Raw genomic sequence first — 18,059 nt, 5'->3', positions numbered from 1 at the left:
CAGCCACTCGGTCTTGGAAGGGTTGAGTCTGAGTCTGTTCCTTCCCATCCAGACCCGTACGGCCTCCAGGCAACGGGCCATCACGTCAAGGGCATCGTTGGGGTGACCCGGGGTGGAGATGTACAGCTGAGTATCATCAGCGTACTGATGGAACTCCACCCCAAAGCCTCGAATGATCTCACCCAGCGGCTTCACATATTCAAAAAAGGAAAAAAAATGGATCCAGGAAATTACACACCTATCAGCCTGATCTCAATACCTGGGAAGATTCTGGAAAAGATAATCAAACAACGAATCAGCGAACACCTAGAGGCAAACAAAGTCATTACTGAAAGCCAACATGGGTTTGTCGAAAACAGATCATGCCAGACAAATCTTATTGCATTCTTTGACCAAGTGACAAAATTAGTGGATCAGAGGAATGCTGTGGATATAATGTATTTGGACTTCAGTAAGGCATTTGATAAAGTAGATCACAACCTACTACTTGATAAGATAGAAAAATGTGGGTTAGACAGCATGACCACCAGATGGATTTGTAGATGGCTGACCAGCCATACTCAGTGTGTGGTCCTCAATGGAACCACATCTATATGGAGGGAAGTGTGTAGTAAGGTGCCCCAAGGCTCTGTTCTGGGCCCAGTGCTCTTCAACATCTTCATCAACGATTTGGACGAGGGGATAGATGGGGAAATCATCAAATTTGCAGATGATACCAAGCTGGCAAGAATAGCCAACACTTCAGAAGACAGGCTTAAGATACAGAGGATCTGGACAGACTTGAACACTGGGCACTATCTAACAAAATGAAATTCAGTGGTGAAAAAAGTAAGATTCTACATTTAGGCAAGAAAAATCAAATGTACAGGTATAGTATAGGGGGTACCTTGCTCAATAGTAGTAACTGTGAGAGGGATCTCGGAGTCCTAGTGGACAATCACTTAAATATGAGCCAGCAGTGTGCTGCAGCTGCCAAAAAAGCCAACACAGTGCTAGGTTGCATTAACAGAGGGATAGAATCAAGATCACGTGAAGTATTAATACCACTTTACAATGCCTTGGTAAGGCCACGCTTGGAATACTGCATCCAATTTTGGTCACCACGATATAAAAAAAGATGTTGAGATTCTAGAAAGAGTACAGAGAAGAGCAACAAAGATGATTAGGGGACTGGAGGCTAAAACATATAAGGAACGGTTGGACCTTAACCCATACAGATCAAATTGCTTCTCTTCCTGCTCCCCCCTGTACTATCGTCACAAGGTTATAGAGTCCCCGACGGTGTTTCTTCTCCCTCAGTTCGATAAGAGGTTTCGCGGACTTCCGAGGACAAGAAGCAACGGGTGGAAACTAATCAAGGAGAGAAGCAACCTAGAACTAAGGAGAAACTTCCTGACAGAACAATTAACCAGTGGAACAACCTGCCTCCAGAAGCTGTGAATGCTCCAACACTGGAAGTTTTTAAGAAGAGATTGGACAGCCATTTGTCTGAAATGATAGGGTTTCCTGCCTGAGCAGAGGGTTGGACTAGATGACCTCCAAGGTTCCTTCCAACTTTATTATTATTATTATTATTATTATTATTATTATTATTATTATTATTATTATTATTATTATTATTATTATTATAGTTGTATGCAAAGATTTAGTGATAGAGGAGATAAAAATACAGATCTGCAAAAATGAGAGAAAATCTTAGACTTCAATAGGAAAATCTGAGGTTCTGGCTGACAAGGTAGTCTTTTAGTTAGAAACAACAAGTTTCCACGTTGCACAAAAACACACCAGAGCTGAGCTTATATAGAAGCATTAGATTCCAAAGACAATAAAGTATGCTTAAATATCCAAAGTCAGTAATCTTAACAAGGTATACCTAAACAGCTTTTACCTATGCAAGACATCTGCGTTTTATAAATCAGATTTCCCTCTCAGTTCTTCCTTGATTTTCTTCCCATGTCCTAAGGATTCTAATTGGCTGAATCTGAGGCTGCTGGGGAGATGAAAACTCCTCTGTTTGCCTTTCAAGTCTCGGTTCTCCACTACTCCCTTAAAAAAAAAAATCTGTACATTTTTTTTCTCTTGGGCAAATAAAATTAATGAATGTGGATCGAAACTCAGATGTGACTGTCAGTGAATGAGGAGGGGGTGTGTGTGGAAATGAAGAGATTGTCTACTATCCCTACAAGGACAAATAACTGCCCTTGAGCAAAGTAAATTATTTCTAGATCTAGTGATAAATTATTTTGTGGAGGTGTTTTTTCCCCTATGATTACACATTTCTTTGGATTAGGGTTAGGGTTGTATTTAAATTGCACATGATAATTTCCTGGGGAATATCATTGACAAATAGTCAAGATACCTGTGTATGACTCATTGATCCAAAAAAGCATGTCTCCAAATACCAGTTACCAGTTGGTAACAGTTATTACCAGTTGGAAATAATTATGTTCATATTGTAGAAGAATTTGCTTGAGGATGCTGGATTACACCTGCATTTAAACTGGTTTTAAAAAGCTCTTTAACTCTTCTTACCATAGTAAAGGCGACCTTGGTCGAAAACTTGTAATTAATTATAGAGCTCAATGGATGACTTTTTGTAGTTCAGACTGTTTTTAGGATTATTGTGGAAATGAAATTAAGAAGACCCTGAGATAGCAGACAATATTAAATAAAAGATAGGATTTGTCAATCGTGATGATGATAATAAATCACAAAATACAAAGACCTGCAATTTGAAATAGAATGACTGTAACAAAGAAAGCAAAGGAAAAGGAAAGCAAAGTTAACACCAATAGGCATCCTAGGTGCAATCTCATCTGGAGCACCACTTGAACACCACTAGCATTGACAATATCATTATCAGTCAATTGCAAAAGACAGCTTTACTAGGAATAGCTTCCATCCTGGGATGATGCCTTTAAGAGCATCAAGTAACATCAGCCTATCCCAAGTTCTTGGGAAGGACTCAACAGGTGGATAAAACTGCCTAATCCAGTTGAACATCTAGCTGACTATGGAACCAACCATAATCAATAATAGTTGTTGGTACTGTTGTTGTCTTCACTGTTGTTAAATTAAGATATGGAACAAAACTGTTTCTCCTGGGGTGGGATTGCAATATTGTTTAAAGTGCAGTTTCCAGACTAACTTATTTTGAAAAGCGTTTGCAGAGATTTCCTTCTTTGCTACAAATAAATCTGGCATGCTTGATTTATGGTTGATTCCCTTGGTTTGTGGGTGTTTTAATATATTGAAAAGGAGAGCAAAGCTGAAAATGCCAAAGCAGTTATTTGCAAGTTAGTCTCCCCCTCCCCCCCAGTTCCTGTTTCAAAGGGCTGTTCCAGTGAGAAAGCACATTAATGACGGGGTAGGCTAGTGAGGTCATTCTGATGTCAGTCCTGAAGCTTGTAATCCCGCACATGTTTGCTTGTTTGGAAAATTTTCTGCTCACTTGGTGGCAGACGTGAAGCCTTTGAGCACGAGCTGCTGTGGTCATGGCTGTAACCAGAGATGAAACTGGTAGGTGATTCCCTATGCTTCTTTCCAAAGACAGAACTCAGGCTGGGGTGCGGCAATCCTGTTTGCTTCAGTGAGATGTTTGACAGCCCAGACGTAATCAGGTTCATCACAGCTCTCCCTCCTTTTTCATTAAAAGGCTCGCAAAGAATTATTGATTGGCAGCACTTGGTTGCTACTTTTTATTTTTATAATGCATGATAAAATGTTATTTAGGAGGTGAAACTGGTTGCTATTTAAAAATTGTTTTTTCTTGCAAGCTCAGCTTGGAATAAAATATTTTTCTTTAGTACTGAAGACTTCACTTAACTTTATTGCAGTCATTAATCAGGTAGCATGAAAAACCAGCAACTTATCTCTCTCAATGCTTTCTATTTAACTTTGGTGTGAATGAAAGATTACTTGTTAAGCTTCTGTTAGCAGAAATCTAGTGGCAGTGTGTGCTTTGTTCAGCTCTGCAGTTACTCTTTTAGCATTCATTTAGACAGCTCACTACAGCAGTAATAGGGACTTGAATTTGGCAAACCTTTGGCTGATGGTTTATTATCTTATGCCCCCTCTCTTTGAAAGTGGTCTGTTCCACAGCTAATCAAGTTCAAAGAGCTGACGTCACTATATTTCCTGGAATCGTGTTTCAGTGGCGGAGCTGGAAAACTTAAACTCCACAAACAACACCAATACTGACGTCAGCTGCAAGTCATGCTGTGATTTAGTCAGTTCCTTTCTGCTTCAGCTAGAACTGCTGGCAAGTTTTGTAGTATTATTCTGTAGGCTGTACTCCTGATCTCTTGAGCTAAGTAAATCTGGTTTGTGTGTTTTGTGTTATTTATCCCACTACTCTCAGCTATTCCTAAAGACCTCTGGTTGGATGAGCAAAGAACTAGGAGCTGCACAACAGGCTTTTGAGAAAAGTTTATAATCCTTCTGGTAAGATACTGCCTTAGAAGAGGGAGGAGAAAGAAAGGGGTGTAATAGGATTCTTCCTAGTATGTAGTCAGTCTTGTTCTGCTCTGCAGAAAGATCATTATAATCATCTGTGATGTAAAGCTTCATAGCTTTTGATAGGCTCCTTGTCTGTCTGTTTGTGTCTTATAGCATAACACAAGCAGCATGTTTATTGTGGCATAAACTTCTCTAGTGTCCACCAATGAATTTGGCTATAGTCTATTAACGAAGCCTATGAGAGCATGTGCCCTAACAAATTTGAGAGCTTTAAAATGAATCAAAATTCCTTGTTTCTTTTTTTTATACAGAACTGTCACTTTGTAGAATAGAATATTTTAATCTTTTTAAAATATCTTAATAGTTTTCCTGGTTAGATAGTGTCATCAATGCAATGAACATGAATTTGGACAAACTCTTGGAGATAATAGAGCAGGGATGGCAAACCTTTTAGAGACCGAGTGCCCAAACTGCAACCCAAAACCCACTTATGCATTGTTGGGTGCTGGGTGGGTGTGGCCCATTGGGTGGGTGTGTCTGCGGTGGTAACAGCAGACTGGGTGGGACTAAAATGTTCAATCAATCAATTCCAACTTTGAAGATCTTTTTTTTCCCGTGAGAAGTTGAAATTGACTGATTGAACCTTTTTTTTTGTACACGGTGGTGGAGGCCTAAAGTGAAAAGGTTTTATAAAACCCAGCTGAAGGCCTAAGATTGGGGCGACGGCATGTGTGCCCACAGAGAGGGCTCTGAGTGCCGCCTCTGGCACCCGTGCCATAGGTTCGCCACCACTGTAATAGAGAATAGGGGACCTGGCACACTATGGTCCATGTGGTTGCAAAGAGTTGGACACAACGACGGAACAACAACAATCATTTTTCCATGATTTGATAAGTGTAAATGTCATGTAGTATATAAAGAATAATTCATATTTTTTCTGATGACATTTATGCTGGAAAAAATAAAAAAAACCTGTTATAAATGTTGTAAGATAGCCATGTCAAAGAGGAAAAATTAAAAAAACACCACCACAATACATAATACCTTTATGGGGGTAACAGTGTAAAAGCAGAATTCTTTATGCCAAGCAAAGCAATAGAAGAGGAATAGAATAGAAGACAGTAATAGTAAACAGGATATGAATAAAAAGTCCATAATATTAAATTTATAACATGTTCAGAAGATAATAAAATTCAGTTTTTCAGTTTGACAGTGATGAACATCCTAAATATGGGAAAATTCATATTTGAAACTGATGGAATGATAGTGTCTTAGATCAGGTTTCTAAGATTATTGAAATATGTAAGATAATTGCTAGGATTAGATTATTAGTTTTTCATCTGAGAAGCTGCAACATAAGTATCATTTCACATCTAAATATGTTCTTTACAAAATGGTAAGTCAATCATATTAAAAAGTTCAGATTATGTTAAATTGCACATTATTTTTTTCTCGATTCCTGACAACAGTGGTAATAACTTCCTTTTTTGAAAAACATGTTTCGCAAGTAGGACATTTTTCAGCGCTCTGTGAACTGAGAATGTGAATTTTTCTTTAAAAAGTCTCTGGGATTACATGGGGTCCAAAATGCATTATGGGAAATAAGAATGATGGAAGCTGGAGTCATTGCTTTGTTTTTTCATCTGCCTGTTCATTTTCATGAAGGGAAAAATAAATATAATTTTTGAAAGATTAAAAATAGCAAGTGGAATTAGCCTCCTGGGGACAAAATGTGAATCCACAAATGTTCCAGGATTTCTAGACCTTGTTGAGGAAACTAACATTTTGATCATCACAGGCTTCATTTTGCTGCTTTTTTGGGACTAGGAAATCTAAATGCTATGTGGCTCTTGTCAGACTTCATTGCTAGTGGGTTTTGTTTGCCTTAGTATGTTGTGCAGATCTATGCCATGTTCTCATTTCTTAGGTAATATTATTAATATTAAATGAACTTTATGTTCGTATTGTTGCTATGGCTTATTTAAATAATATCTAAAATATGCTAACTGCCATACAAATTATAGTCTTAACTTTTATGACTGTCATTCACTTAAAATTACTGTATCACTAAACTGACGTACCTCAGCATGAAAAGTAACAGTAAAAGAGAGCTGTTTGTTATTGATAAAATCCATTCTCCCCAATTTTCTTGTACTTTACATATTTCAAGTTATGTATTGCTGAACCCAATTATCAACGAGCAATTGTCATGAAGTGCCAGGAATGGCTTCCTACTACCTGTTCTTGTATTACAGAGAATATAATTTGGAAATTATAGCATGTTTAATTCAGGGATCTGAGGCTGCTTCACAGATCTCGCTTTCTTCCCCTCCAGATGGCTATATACGGACAGTCTGTGAATTAAAGATTTGCCTTTATTCGTTATGCAGGAAGATAACCATTTCCCATTCTCCTATAATTTATATGCTGATTTAAAGTACATCAGTTGGATTTTAGATTCTAAATAAAAATTGAATTTGCCCTGTTGTGCACAAGCTTACAAAAAAAAATTAATAGATAGGAACTTTTACTTTGCAGCAAGATCAGGATAGGTAAGTGAGATTAGTAATTTTGTCTTTTAAAAAATCCCATTAGTTTATATTCATACATTTTTTTTAAAAAAAGTCCCAGTCTAAAGGTCCAAAATATTTGGTCGTATGGTCAGATGTGAGCTCTGGTTTTGTTAAGGATGATTTTTGTCCATAGGAGGAAATACCTGGTGTGCAGCAATAATGGAGCTGGTAAAGGTCTGGAGGAATTGAAGACACTTAGCAGCATGTTTTTCAGGGCACGGGTATTGGAACCTTGCTAAGGATGACAATGTTTAGTGGTACAGTAGTGAATTTATTTATTTTTTATAAAAAGTTGGCAGACTGCACAAGGCTGCTTAGTGGGCCACATGCAGCTTTTGGGCTATATGTTGTATAAGCTTGGGTTAGAAATCTCAAAAGATGCTTTTTCATGAGGCAACTGGACTTTCTTGACAAGAAAGTCTAGTTGCCTCGTGAAAAAGCATCTTTGGGATAACTATGATCTGGGTGACTAGGAATCTCCATAGACACTTCGGTTAAAAAGGAAGCGACAATGTTTGTTGAAGAAAAGTGTAAAAATCTGTTCAGAGGAAAGAAGTTAAGGCTGTTGATATGCAAAATGATTTCAGTATGGATTGAGTGTATGGATCCTGGCAAAAAGACGGATGGTGTGTGATGGAGATGGGAAAATGAGCAGGAAAAAATAAGCTAAATGAGAAAGGGTTTTGATCAAATCATTTGAAGAGACACAGCCCTATTAAATCAAGAAATTATCGCACACTGTGACAACGATCTCTTACTATTGTTAGAGATGTTCTAGATTCTGCAAATCAGAAGGGAAGTGGAATAGATCATGTACAACTTTATTCTGCAGTTTTAGCAGGGCACCTACATACCTAACCTACTATTTACTTAGTGTTGAACTCTATTCCTTTCTTTAAAATCATGTATTGCAATAGTCAGGTACAACGAATGACTTCTATGCTTCCTCATTCCTTTACATTCACATGGCATTATGCTTTGTGTGTGTTTTCTTTATCTGTCCCTTTAAGATTAAATTATTTTTTTTGAAACATAAAGCAAATTGATGAGAAAAAAAGGACAATATTTCTGCTATGTCTTGCTTTTTCTGAATAAAATTCATTCAGTAGAAGCACAAACAGGCTACTTAATTCCCACCTTTTCTAAATTTTGAAGTCTTTGATAAATGTATTATTTTCATTGTGATTTTCTAGGGCTGTTTTATTTAAATATCCAAACATCCAAATAAAAACCAGAGAAATCTTGATGGCAGATGCCATGCTAGAACATTTCTTTTTTTTTTGTTGTTTTGATGATAAACTATGCTATTTTCCTTTGTATTGTAATGTCTTTTTTGAAATTGCAGCGGCTACAGGTGACATGCCAACTTACCAAATCCGTACTCCAACCACAGCCTTACCTCAAGGAGTCGTTATGGCAGCTTCCCCAGGAACACTGCATAGCCCACAGCAGCTAGCGGAAGAAGCAACACGTAAAAGAGAACTAAGGCTTATGAAAAATAGGTACCAATTAGAATTTAAATTAACCACTAGAGTTTATTTCCCAGAATCAGCGGCAAAGAAATAGTAGTGCTAAAAAGACTGTTTCAAAGGTAAATTGCTCAGCTGGTTTTCATACACAGGGCCATGCAGCTTTTCATGTAAATGCTACGGAAGAGAGCGATGCCTCTTTCTGCATCACCTCAATCGTCAATCCAAAGATATTGTTGGCTACTATACAGTTACACTCTTAAGCAATTCTCATCAGAAGTCTAAATTATCCAACTCCCAACTGTCTCTTGGTAACTGGTTTGAACCTGCCTGTTAAATTTTTCCACAGTGTAGTGATGGCAGTTTGGAACAGTTAAAAACTATTTATATTACTAGTACTTATGGATATAATACAAATCCCCATTACCAGCCAGTATGAAAAAGGACTTCTAATTCCTTCAATTGCTAAAGAATTACAGATGGCTGTACACATGGTGGCATAGCTTACAATATAGTGTTTTATAACAGTTTTATATTTTGCATAGAAAACTATTGATGGCTTTGAACGATAAATCTTGAGTGTTTCATAGTTATTATCTGACAAGTATAATATAACTATTATATTAATTATAGTAATAGTGCTCTTCCTCCGTTTTTTTCTCCTGCAACCCTCAGGAATAAGTTGTGACAAGTCCAAAATCACCCAGTGAACTCCATGGCAGGAGATGCTTGAACCTGTATCTCCCAAACACTTCCTGCACTAGTGTAGTACTTTAACTACTATCCCATATTATACACATTTTCCACTTAGAAAGTCCATTGCATTAATAAAAATAAAAGACTCTCACTCACACAGAAACAGATTATAGTAGCATACATTCAGTATAAGCTGCATCTTCTAATACAGATCATTCTAACTTACTGACAGTAATTGGGACTGGGAACTCCATTGTTAAGGCACTTGGTAGTGCTGACTTCTAGCGGCAGTTCTAAAAGTCCTGATTACTGTAGTTAGGCGAATCTTGCGCAGTTGTGTTGTCCCATGGTCATATCACTATTTGTGACCTCCTGCCAGCTTCTCCATTGACTTAGCTTGTCAATAGAGAAGCTGGCGGGATTGGCACTGAATGTCACAAATGTGATCATGTGATTATGGGACACTGCAGTGGCTACAATATGAGGATTCACTGTAAATATTCTTTGTTCAGTGCTACCGTAACTTCAAACAGTCGTTGAATGAGTTTGTTAAATGAGGAATGCCTATATTTAAAGAGTGCTTGATACATCTACTTTTTATATGCACATTCATTTGAGTGTTATTTGTTTAAATAGGAAATTCTGTTTTGATTCTGTTTTACCGAAGCCTATGATTTTGTAAACTTTACAGAATAGAAGAAAGGTAAAGCTTTTTTGCAGGTCTATATTTTATTGCAGCAAATAAATTCACCATGGAATGCCCTCTTGTACTTGTAATAGATTCATTTTTAAGAGTTTGGGTGCAACCTTTAGGTTGCATTTCTCACCTTATTTAGTAAATTTTGTACATTGTCTGGGCTAAATTAACCTTTTGTTTATTTACTTCCTGTATGTGTGTTGGTGTTATCGTTGTACTGATTGTCCACTGTCAGTGTTTGTGGATATTGTTGTCATGTGCTTTACTGGAAGAAGCTGAACTCCTTGTAACTAACCCCACTGTTGCTCAATGTTTTCATGGTATTGCTTTTTCTCATGCCTTTTAATTTCAAATTGCTAATCCAGAAATGTCTTAGTTTCCATCTCTTCTTCTTCTCTCTTCAGGTTGTCTAGTGTCTATTTTAGTGGCAATTAAGTACTATATGCTAGCTTATTTTAATTCTTCTGGCATAAGTACATACTATCAACTAGCCAACATTCTTGCTTAGCACTTGTAGATACTTTTCTCATTCATGTAATTTTTTTGAGCTTCCCTCTCAGACTGTATTTCCTGAAAAGCCCTGTCAAAGATCTTAGGGATTCTTTGATCTTACCCATAACTATGTACAAGAAAAAATGCTTTATCCTTGCAAAAATTAAAGCAGGGAAGACTCCAAAATAAAATGTGTAGCTTTGAGATAAAGAAGTTCAGATTTGTTAATGTCATCATAGTATTCCATATTAGTTAGGGACTTTATATTGATTTTAAACATTTTTGTTCAGCGCTTTAACAAAAAGTTCCATATGGTGGCCTTTAAAAAGGCCTTAAAAACAGTAACATATGTAAAATATATAATTTAAAGTGGTAACCAATGATGATGGTTTGGTTCTTCATCTCCCACTCACAGGCTAGTGGTTTTAGAGAACTAAAAAATCTGGAATGAGATTAATGAAACAGCAGCAGGAAGTATAAAAGTTTAACTTCCTATTCATCCTTAATTATTACATTAAAGTTTAAATTATAAATATTAGTTCATATTGTATTCACTTTAATATTATTGGTTTTGATAAAAATGGGGACAATTGACAAAACATTTCAGAAGAGAGAAGTGAAAATTTCAAGCTGAAGAGAGAAGGTAGCATGTTTTCTTTGCCAAAGTTAATTTCCTAACATTATGCAGGTATACTCTGAGATGATTGAACTACTTGTTTAAGCATGTGAGCTTAATATGCGAACAGATGCTGTGGGGGTTGTGGATATTGAACTGCTACTTTGATGCATATTTGGTAATAGTGCTTTACAAAAGCAACTGAAGCTATCTCATAATTGATTTTATAACAGCTTCGTCTCACTTCTGTGCTATACGGTGTCTTCTGTCTGGTGTCTTCTGTCTGTATTGTATTTAGAGCACTGTGGTCTGAATTTTTGTTGTGACTGGTTAATGGTGTACTTGATTTGGCTTTTACTGAGTCACTTCAGCTTTTCTGGTGTCAGGTTATTCTATCTATCCAGGTTTTCTTTGCCTTGTAGCTGATTGGGTAGTCACTTGCCTTGTATTGGTTCCAGGGAAGCTGCTCGTGAATGTCGCAGGAAGAAGAAAGAATATGTCAAATGTCTTGAAAACCGTGTGGCTGTGCTTGAAAATCAAAACAAGACTCTCATTGAGGAACTCAAGGCCCTCAAAGACCTTTATTGCCACAAAGCAGAGTAACTGGCATTTGGCCGTGGAACTTTTTACTATGAACAGTAATCAAGGCATGAGATGAAGCAATTCTACAGATTGCCAAGTGACCCTTGAGAAAGGGGCAGTGTGTGGTCATTGTGGTCTTGGCTTTTCTTAGGTCTTTTTTCTAAAAAGATGTGTGATTTCTAATCTTTGGAAAGCATCACTGCCTCCATATTGTATTGACCGTGGTCATTGCACCATACCCATCCTAACCTTATCTCAGTAGCATGTCACAAAAGCTTTTCTGTTTGCCCTTTTTACCTTTTTTTTTTTTCAGGGAAGCTGCAAAAGAATGTCGACGAAGGAAGAAAGAATATGTGAAATGTCTGGAGAGTCGTGTTGCAATGTTAGAAGTTCAAAACAAGAAACTTATAGAAGAGCTAGAAACTTTAAAAGACATTTGCTCTTCCAAGACAGATTAGTGTTGATACTGAAACTGTGAACTGAGTACAGCATGTACAAATGCTTCTGCAGAAAATGTCTAGTCAAAAGAATTATGATTTTTCCTTTCTATCATTTGTATTCTACTACACCTCTAACATTCCTGAAACACTCTGCTGCTTTTTTTAGATTATTAAATTAAACTTCACCTCACTTTTTCTCAACCAGAAAGAGTCAAATGTTTAAGAACACAGTGTGTGTTCCATGTTTTCAGAGGAAGTATGTGTAAGAGCTGCTCCTCTACCTATTGTTTGCATTTTCTTTATATTAATGTCCCACTTGCACCATTATTTTGAATTGATCAAAGATAATCTAACACAATAAAATGAAAACCACCCAAAGTATCTCAGGAAGATGTTATATAAACATGTGCGTTGCTATGACGTATGTGTATTAGAATACTAGTTTACAAATGAATTTATGGCATATTTTTGTATTCATTGCTTTGTGAAGAAAATATTGTATTGCTGTCACTGAGTGCCATGGTTGAAACTACTTTAAATAGAACCATGTTGCATAAACTTTGTAGTGTTTGGTATTTATTTAATCATCTATCCCATCTTTTTAGAGAGTAAAACTAATGGCATATGCTGTGAAATATTTTATTAGACAATGTACTGTCTTTTGTATTTCACAAGCATTCTTCCAGAATCATCTATGGAGATTCTTAGTCATCAGGTCATGGTTGTCCCAAAGGTGCTTTTTTTTTTATAAAAGGCAATTGGACTTTCTTGGTTTTTGTTTGAAGATGTTTTGCTTTTCATCCAGGAGGCTTCTGTTAAAGCTTCTTAAACAAGTCAGAACTTGAAGAAGCTTTTTGGATGAGAAGCAAAACGTCCTCAAGCAAAAGCCAAGAAAGTCCAGTTGCCTTTTGAAAAAAAAAGCACCTTTGGCATTCTCCAGAATTGTAGCTAACTCTAATCTTAAAAATACATTTCAGATTTTTCACAACTTCTATAAGCACTTCTTGTTGAGCTGAAATCTGATAATCCTCAAATCTCAAAGAATGTTGTGTTCTCACATGAAGTGAGTGTGCAAAAATATTGATATCTTCATGTGATATTGCATGAGTTCATGAGTTAGTGACCCAAATTCTATGATATGTGTTGATCTTGTGAGATTTTATTTTGTACACATATAACCTCCTCCCCATTGTTTTGGCAATGAAACTCAAGGCATTCCAACAGTTGATTACAATTTGATTTATTTTTAACTTAGCTTGTATTGTGGCTACGGTATCTAATTTTTATTACTCTCATACCTCAAAAGAATTGCTTTTTTTCTAGAAACCTTGCACTGTGTGTATGTGTGAAGGACATCTTGGGAAGCTACGGCTGGGGAAAAATTGTGTATTCTGTCTTTATATCAAAGTCTCAATGAAGGCAGAACTTCTGATACTTATTTTTTTGTTTCAGAAAGTAAACATAGCTTCATGCTGTCATTTAATGCAATACATATTTTATCAAAAGGTTTTCTTGATGCAGAATAATAGTATGGAGTCTTGCTGGCACCAAGCAATTGTTCATGGTTGTTATGAATGATTATAAGGGAGGATATCCTGTTTGGTGATATAGTAATACTTCCTTTTACCATGATGTCATACTTGGGCAATTTTTAACCATTGTAGTCGGAGCAGCTACAATACATCTGCCATCAAATCTACCCAATGGATTTTTATTGGGAATACCCATACAGATAACAGGCCAGATCTAAATTGAAATTTATTCATTCTTTAAAACAATAGTCCAATAAATAACAACAGCTGACCTTTCATTTTTCTGTCACATTGTGACAGAAAAATGTTTCTGTGGCTCTATGTGGTCCATTTGCTTTTCAGTGGTAAATTGAATATATTCGTATGAAAGACAGAAAGAGAAATGGCTATTCCAGTTCTCCCTTAATTCTTTGTCAGCAATCCAAATTTTGAATATATATATATATATATATATTCAGTTACATACACATACACATACATACACACATACATACACACACACACATATATACATACACATGAATAGCAATACTATTATTTTCTTTATATATGAGTGCCTGTTTGAATAAAGAAATTTTGAACTGAGAAACTACATTCTTACAGTGACTCATAAGAACTTAGAAAAAGGAATTGGACTCCTATACATTTCAAACCTGTTATTCAGTTACATACACTATTTCTGGTTGCTACATATATCTGCCTGCATAGAAAACTGAAATTTCAGTATATAGCTAGCCAAAGTAACAGGAAAATGGTAATTAAACTACAATAAAATACAATAACAATATTCTACTATTGGAGAAAAAATTGCTTAGAAGAAATGTATCTAGTAAAGAGCTATAGATTTCACAAGTCTGCATCTCTGTGTCAAATATTTATAGCTAGTAATAAAATATTGGGTCAGTGTTCATCATGTTGATAATTTTTATCTATACTTTTACCAACAGAGAATGCCCAGAAGTCACCAAACAACTGCATTTTTCAAATTTTATTTAAAAAAATAGGAAATAATATTTCCATTAAGTTTTTCCCCCTTTGTGGAATTGCAATGTTTGCAATCTTGTAGGCTTCTTCCGAGGCTTGCTATTGATTGTTGTTTGAGTTCTCAAGATTACTCCCTCCCAATGTAAAGACAATAACTGGTTTAAAATTCTCTACCCCAGCTTCCAAATATTACATTTAATCTGATTTTTTGAATGAAAGGGATTGGGGTTAGACTGCCTTTATCTTTGTTGTGTGGGATGCCAGATAATTTTATTTCTATGGTTGTTTGATATTTGTCTTCATCAGAATCAAGCTAACTGACCAGTTTTTCCAAAATTCTCAGCACATTTTTAAATTTATCATCTAAATGTATTACAACTACCCAACTCCAGTGAACTGTACTGGCAGGGTAAAGGCACCAAATTGGACTGCTCTGAACTATAGTGCTTTGAACCTGACTGTCAACATGTATTCACCATTGCTCATCATACTTTTCAGGTCACAAATGATTAATACATATGTTGCATCAGGAAAGATGAATCAAGCAGATTAATGGTGGTGGGAAGGAGGGGGAATTAAATCATATTAAACTGCCTTTTGAAGTCTACTTAAAATGAAGTAGCAACAATGCAAGAAAGGAAGTGGTGTTACCTGTTGGGGTTTTTCCTGTCCTTCAAATGACTGTGCTAATGATGTTTGATGTGGTTAACCTGAAAAAAATGATTAGGATATTGATGTCACTTCTGCATCTTGTTTTCAACCAAATTACTGTTCACTGAGTTTAGAGGGCAATTCTACAATCAAAAGCAGGGGACTTCAAACTTGACCCTTTTATGACTTGTGGACTTCAACTCCCAGAATTCCTTAGCCAGCATGCCTGGTTGAGGAATTCTGGGAGTTGAAGTCCACAAGTCATAAAAGGGCCAGGTTTGAAGACCCCTGATCAAAAGTATAAAGAGCTGTGGTAGCATATTTTATGAGGTCTGACTTTGTAATATCAGGTTCATATTAGAGAAAAAAGCTTGACTGAATATATTACTATTCTGATAAACTTCTGAATGATGGACTATGTGCAAAATGGACTATGTGCATTTAAAAAAACTACTAGTATTTTGAGACAGTGTTCCTTTGGAATCCCTCGTAACCTTTTATCCTTGAACTTTTTAGAACGAAAATGAAACGGAATCTTTAAAATACAATGGAGTCTTACATAACTTTATGTTGCAAAGGCAAATATATGACTGAGACAAACTTATCCCAGTAAAATAAAACAAGGCAGTATCTTTGTAGACACTCGCAGATACAGAACTTTTATTGTACACATTAGAAAACTACAACATTACATTATTTTTTGACATAATCGCCATTCAAATTGAGGCACTTGTCATAACGTCTTACAAGGTTTGAAATTCCTTAGTAATCGATTAGCGGTGTGCGGGTGAGCATTATTGTGAACCAGCACCATACTGGAAGTGGTGCCATAGAAAATTCCGCCAAATGTGAAGATGCCAAAGTGAAGCTCATGGAGCGTGGTTCAACCAACAATGTGAAATGTTACGAAAACTCAGACGAGCCATCCATAACACGCGTTGGGGCATGCTGACTTCCAGTGTGGTTCACGATAATGCTCGCCCACATACCACTAGACACAATCAAGAACTTTTGAAGCAGTTCCATTGGGATGTTTTTGATCACCCCTCCCCATAACCCTGATTTGGTGCCGAGCAACTACTAAGGAAATTCAAACCTTGTAAGACATTATGACGCCTCAATTTGAATGGCGATTATGTCGAAAAGTAATGTAATGTTGTAGTTTTCTAATGTGTAGTTCTGTATCTACGAGTATCTGTCATTGTAACCAAATGGAAGTTTATTTCCAAATTGCCCTCATACATACTCACAAAAACCAAGTTGTATTAGAGGCTGCTGGTCAGTGTAATATAACAGCACAGTGAAATTTCTGTTAAATTAAAACTAAACCTGTTTAGTCCTCAGACACCTGTCTTTGAACATTCTATAAGCAGGCAATAAAAACATAGTTATTGCTATCTTTTCTGTTCTTAGAAAGTGGTTCTTTAGATTGCTTTAAACCCTACACTAAATTTTTCCACTTGATCTAGGATGAAAAAAAACCCAAAAGAATTAGTCAATGGCAAAATGATTCTCAGTCATCCAGGTCATGACTGTTCCAAAAGTGTTTTTCCAAAGGCAACTCGACTTTGTTTTTTTTTTCTTGCAAATGTTTTGCTTCTCATCCAAGAAGTTACTTCATTTATTGTCAATGGCCTTAAAGAGTACCATTTCATTCATTTGTTGCTATCTATTGATTATCTGAATATACTACATACTTCGCATAAACTTCTCAGGGTTTTCTTTCAGTTTTCTTCTAGATTCAAAACGTTTTGCAATAAAGAAATTCCAAAAAATATATGCGCTGTGTAAATATGCATGTGTCAGTTTCTCAATTCTGTTCTTCTGCCAAGTTTATTTTTCTTGTTTTGAAAGTCTGTCAAGTCCACTTTATAATTTTTTTAAAAAATGTCTTAAGATGTCTAAAATAATTTGGTCTATAGATTTTTTCCCCTGATATGTGTTTTAGTATACGTTTTGCACATTATTTTCATAAGTGTCATTTTTTACAGATTTTATTTAGTATACTTAAAAAATAAAGGGGAATATTTATAGCTCAGGCTTGAAACAAGGGGTCGGTGCTCTGTGAGCTAGGTTGGGGTTGCTTTTGCAGATGTTTCATTACTCAGGTAACATCGGTGTTAGTACAGAGTGGGGAACTGAGAGCAAATAATGAAACAACTGCAAGAAAACAGACAAGCTTAGAGAGCACCAAGGATCCCCTCCCAATATTTTTTTTTAAAAAATTGGTGATACATTTCAAAATTTAAATAGAGGTAGTCCTCAGCTTACTACTGCAATGAAACCTGCCCATTATTAGTCACATGTTGTTATGACCATTGAAGCATCTCAGTTAAAGAGCTCCCCATTCCTGCTCTCCCGAATGCAATCATTAAACGTGTGTCTTGTTACCTGGAGCACTGGGTGCCTCAGGGATGAACAAGGCCCTTAGAGGCCCAATGCAGGCCCAGACCAAGGCCTCCCAACCCTTGAGGCACCCGGTGCTCTGTTATCTGTTCCTCGAGGTTCCACAGGCCTCAGCCTGCTCCCAAGCCAGCCATTCAGCCAGGCAAGAGAGCCTAAAGCCAATCAGGGGAAATGGGGCACTTACAACCTGTAGGCTGAAGCTTAGTTCATATCCAGCCATCCAAGGGGCTTGTGAGACTCGGTCTACTCCTCATTCGGCTCCAGAGCTCAGCGGCATCCAACTTACCTTTTTATTTTTTACAGAGGAACCTGACTTGATATGATGCGAGGCTTAGCTTTCTTTCAGAAGCCGCCGCCGGTCTCATAGTAACCTCTTGCTCTTCTCCTAACTAGTAGTACGTCTCGTTGGACTATATAGAGGATTCTGTTTTTTAAAGAAACTGCACAAATTCCACAAAAGGAG

The 18,059-nt window shown here is 36.6% G+C and overlaps 1 protein-coding gene across 1 annotated transcript in view; it reads left to right on the top strand.

Moving 5' to 3' along the window:
- The window catches only part of CREM (cAMP responsive element modulator), a 27,580-nt gene extending 15,005 nt beyond the window's left edge, over positions 1–12,575 (top strand). The window contains exons 7-8 of the mRNA XM_015812015.2: positions 8,377–8,533; positions 11,897–12,575. Of these exons, the coding sequence (XP_015667501.2) occupies positions 8,377–8,533; positions 11,897–12,041 (302 nt within the window). The 3' untranslated portion in view covers positions 12,042–12,575. The remainder of the gene's footprint in view (positions 1–8,376; positions 8,534–11,896) is intronic.
- Positions 12,576–18,059: the final 5,484 nt, after the last annotated feature.

Source organism: Protobothrops mucrosquamatus, unplaced genomic scaffold, assembly GCF_001527695.2.
Source record: "Protobothrops mucrosquamatus isolate PMUCROS unplaced genomic scaffold, P.Mucros_1.0 scaffold61, whole genome shotgun sequence".
NCBI classification, from domain to species: domain Eukaryota; kingdom Metazoa; phylum Chordata; class Lepidosauria; order Squamata; family Viperidae; genus Protobothrops; species Protobothrops mucrosquamatus.
Note: the sequence above shows the minus strand (reverse complement) of the source record. Positions and strands in the feature narration are given on the sequence as shown.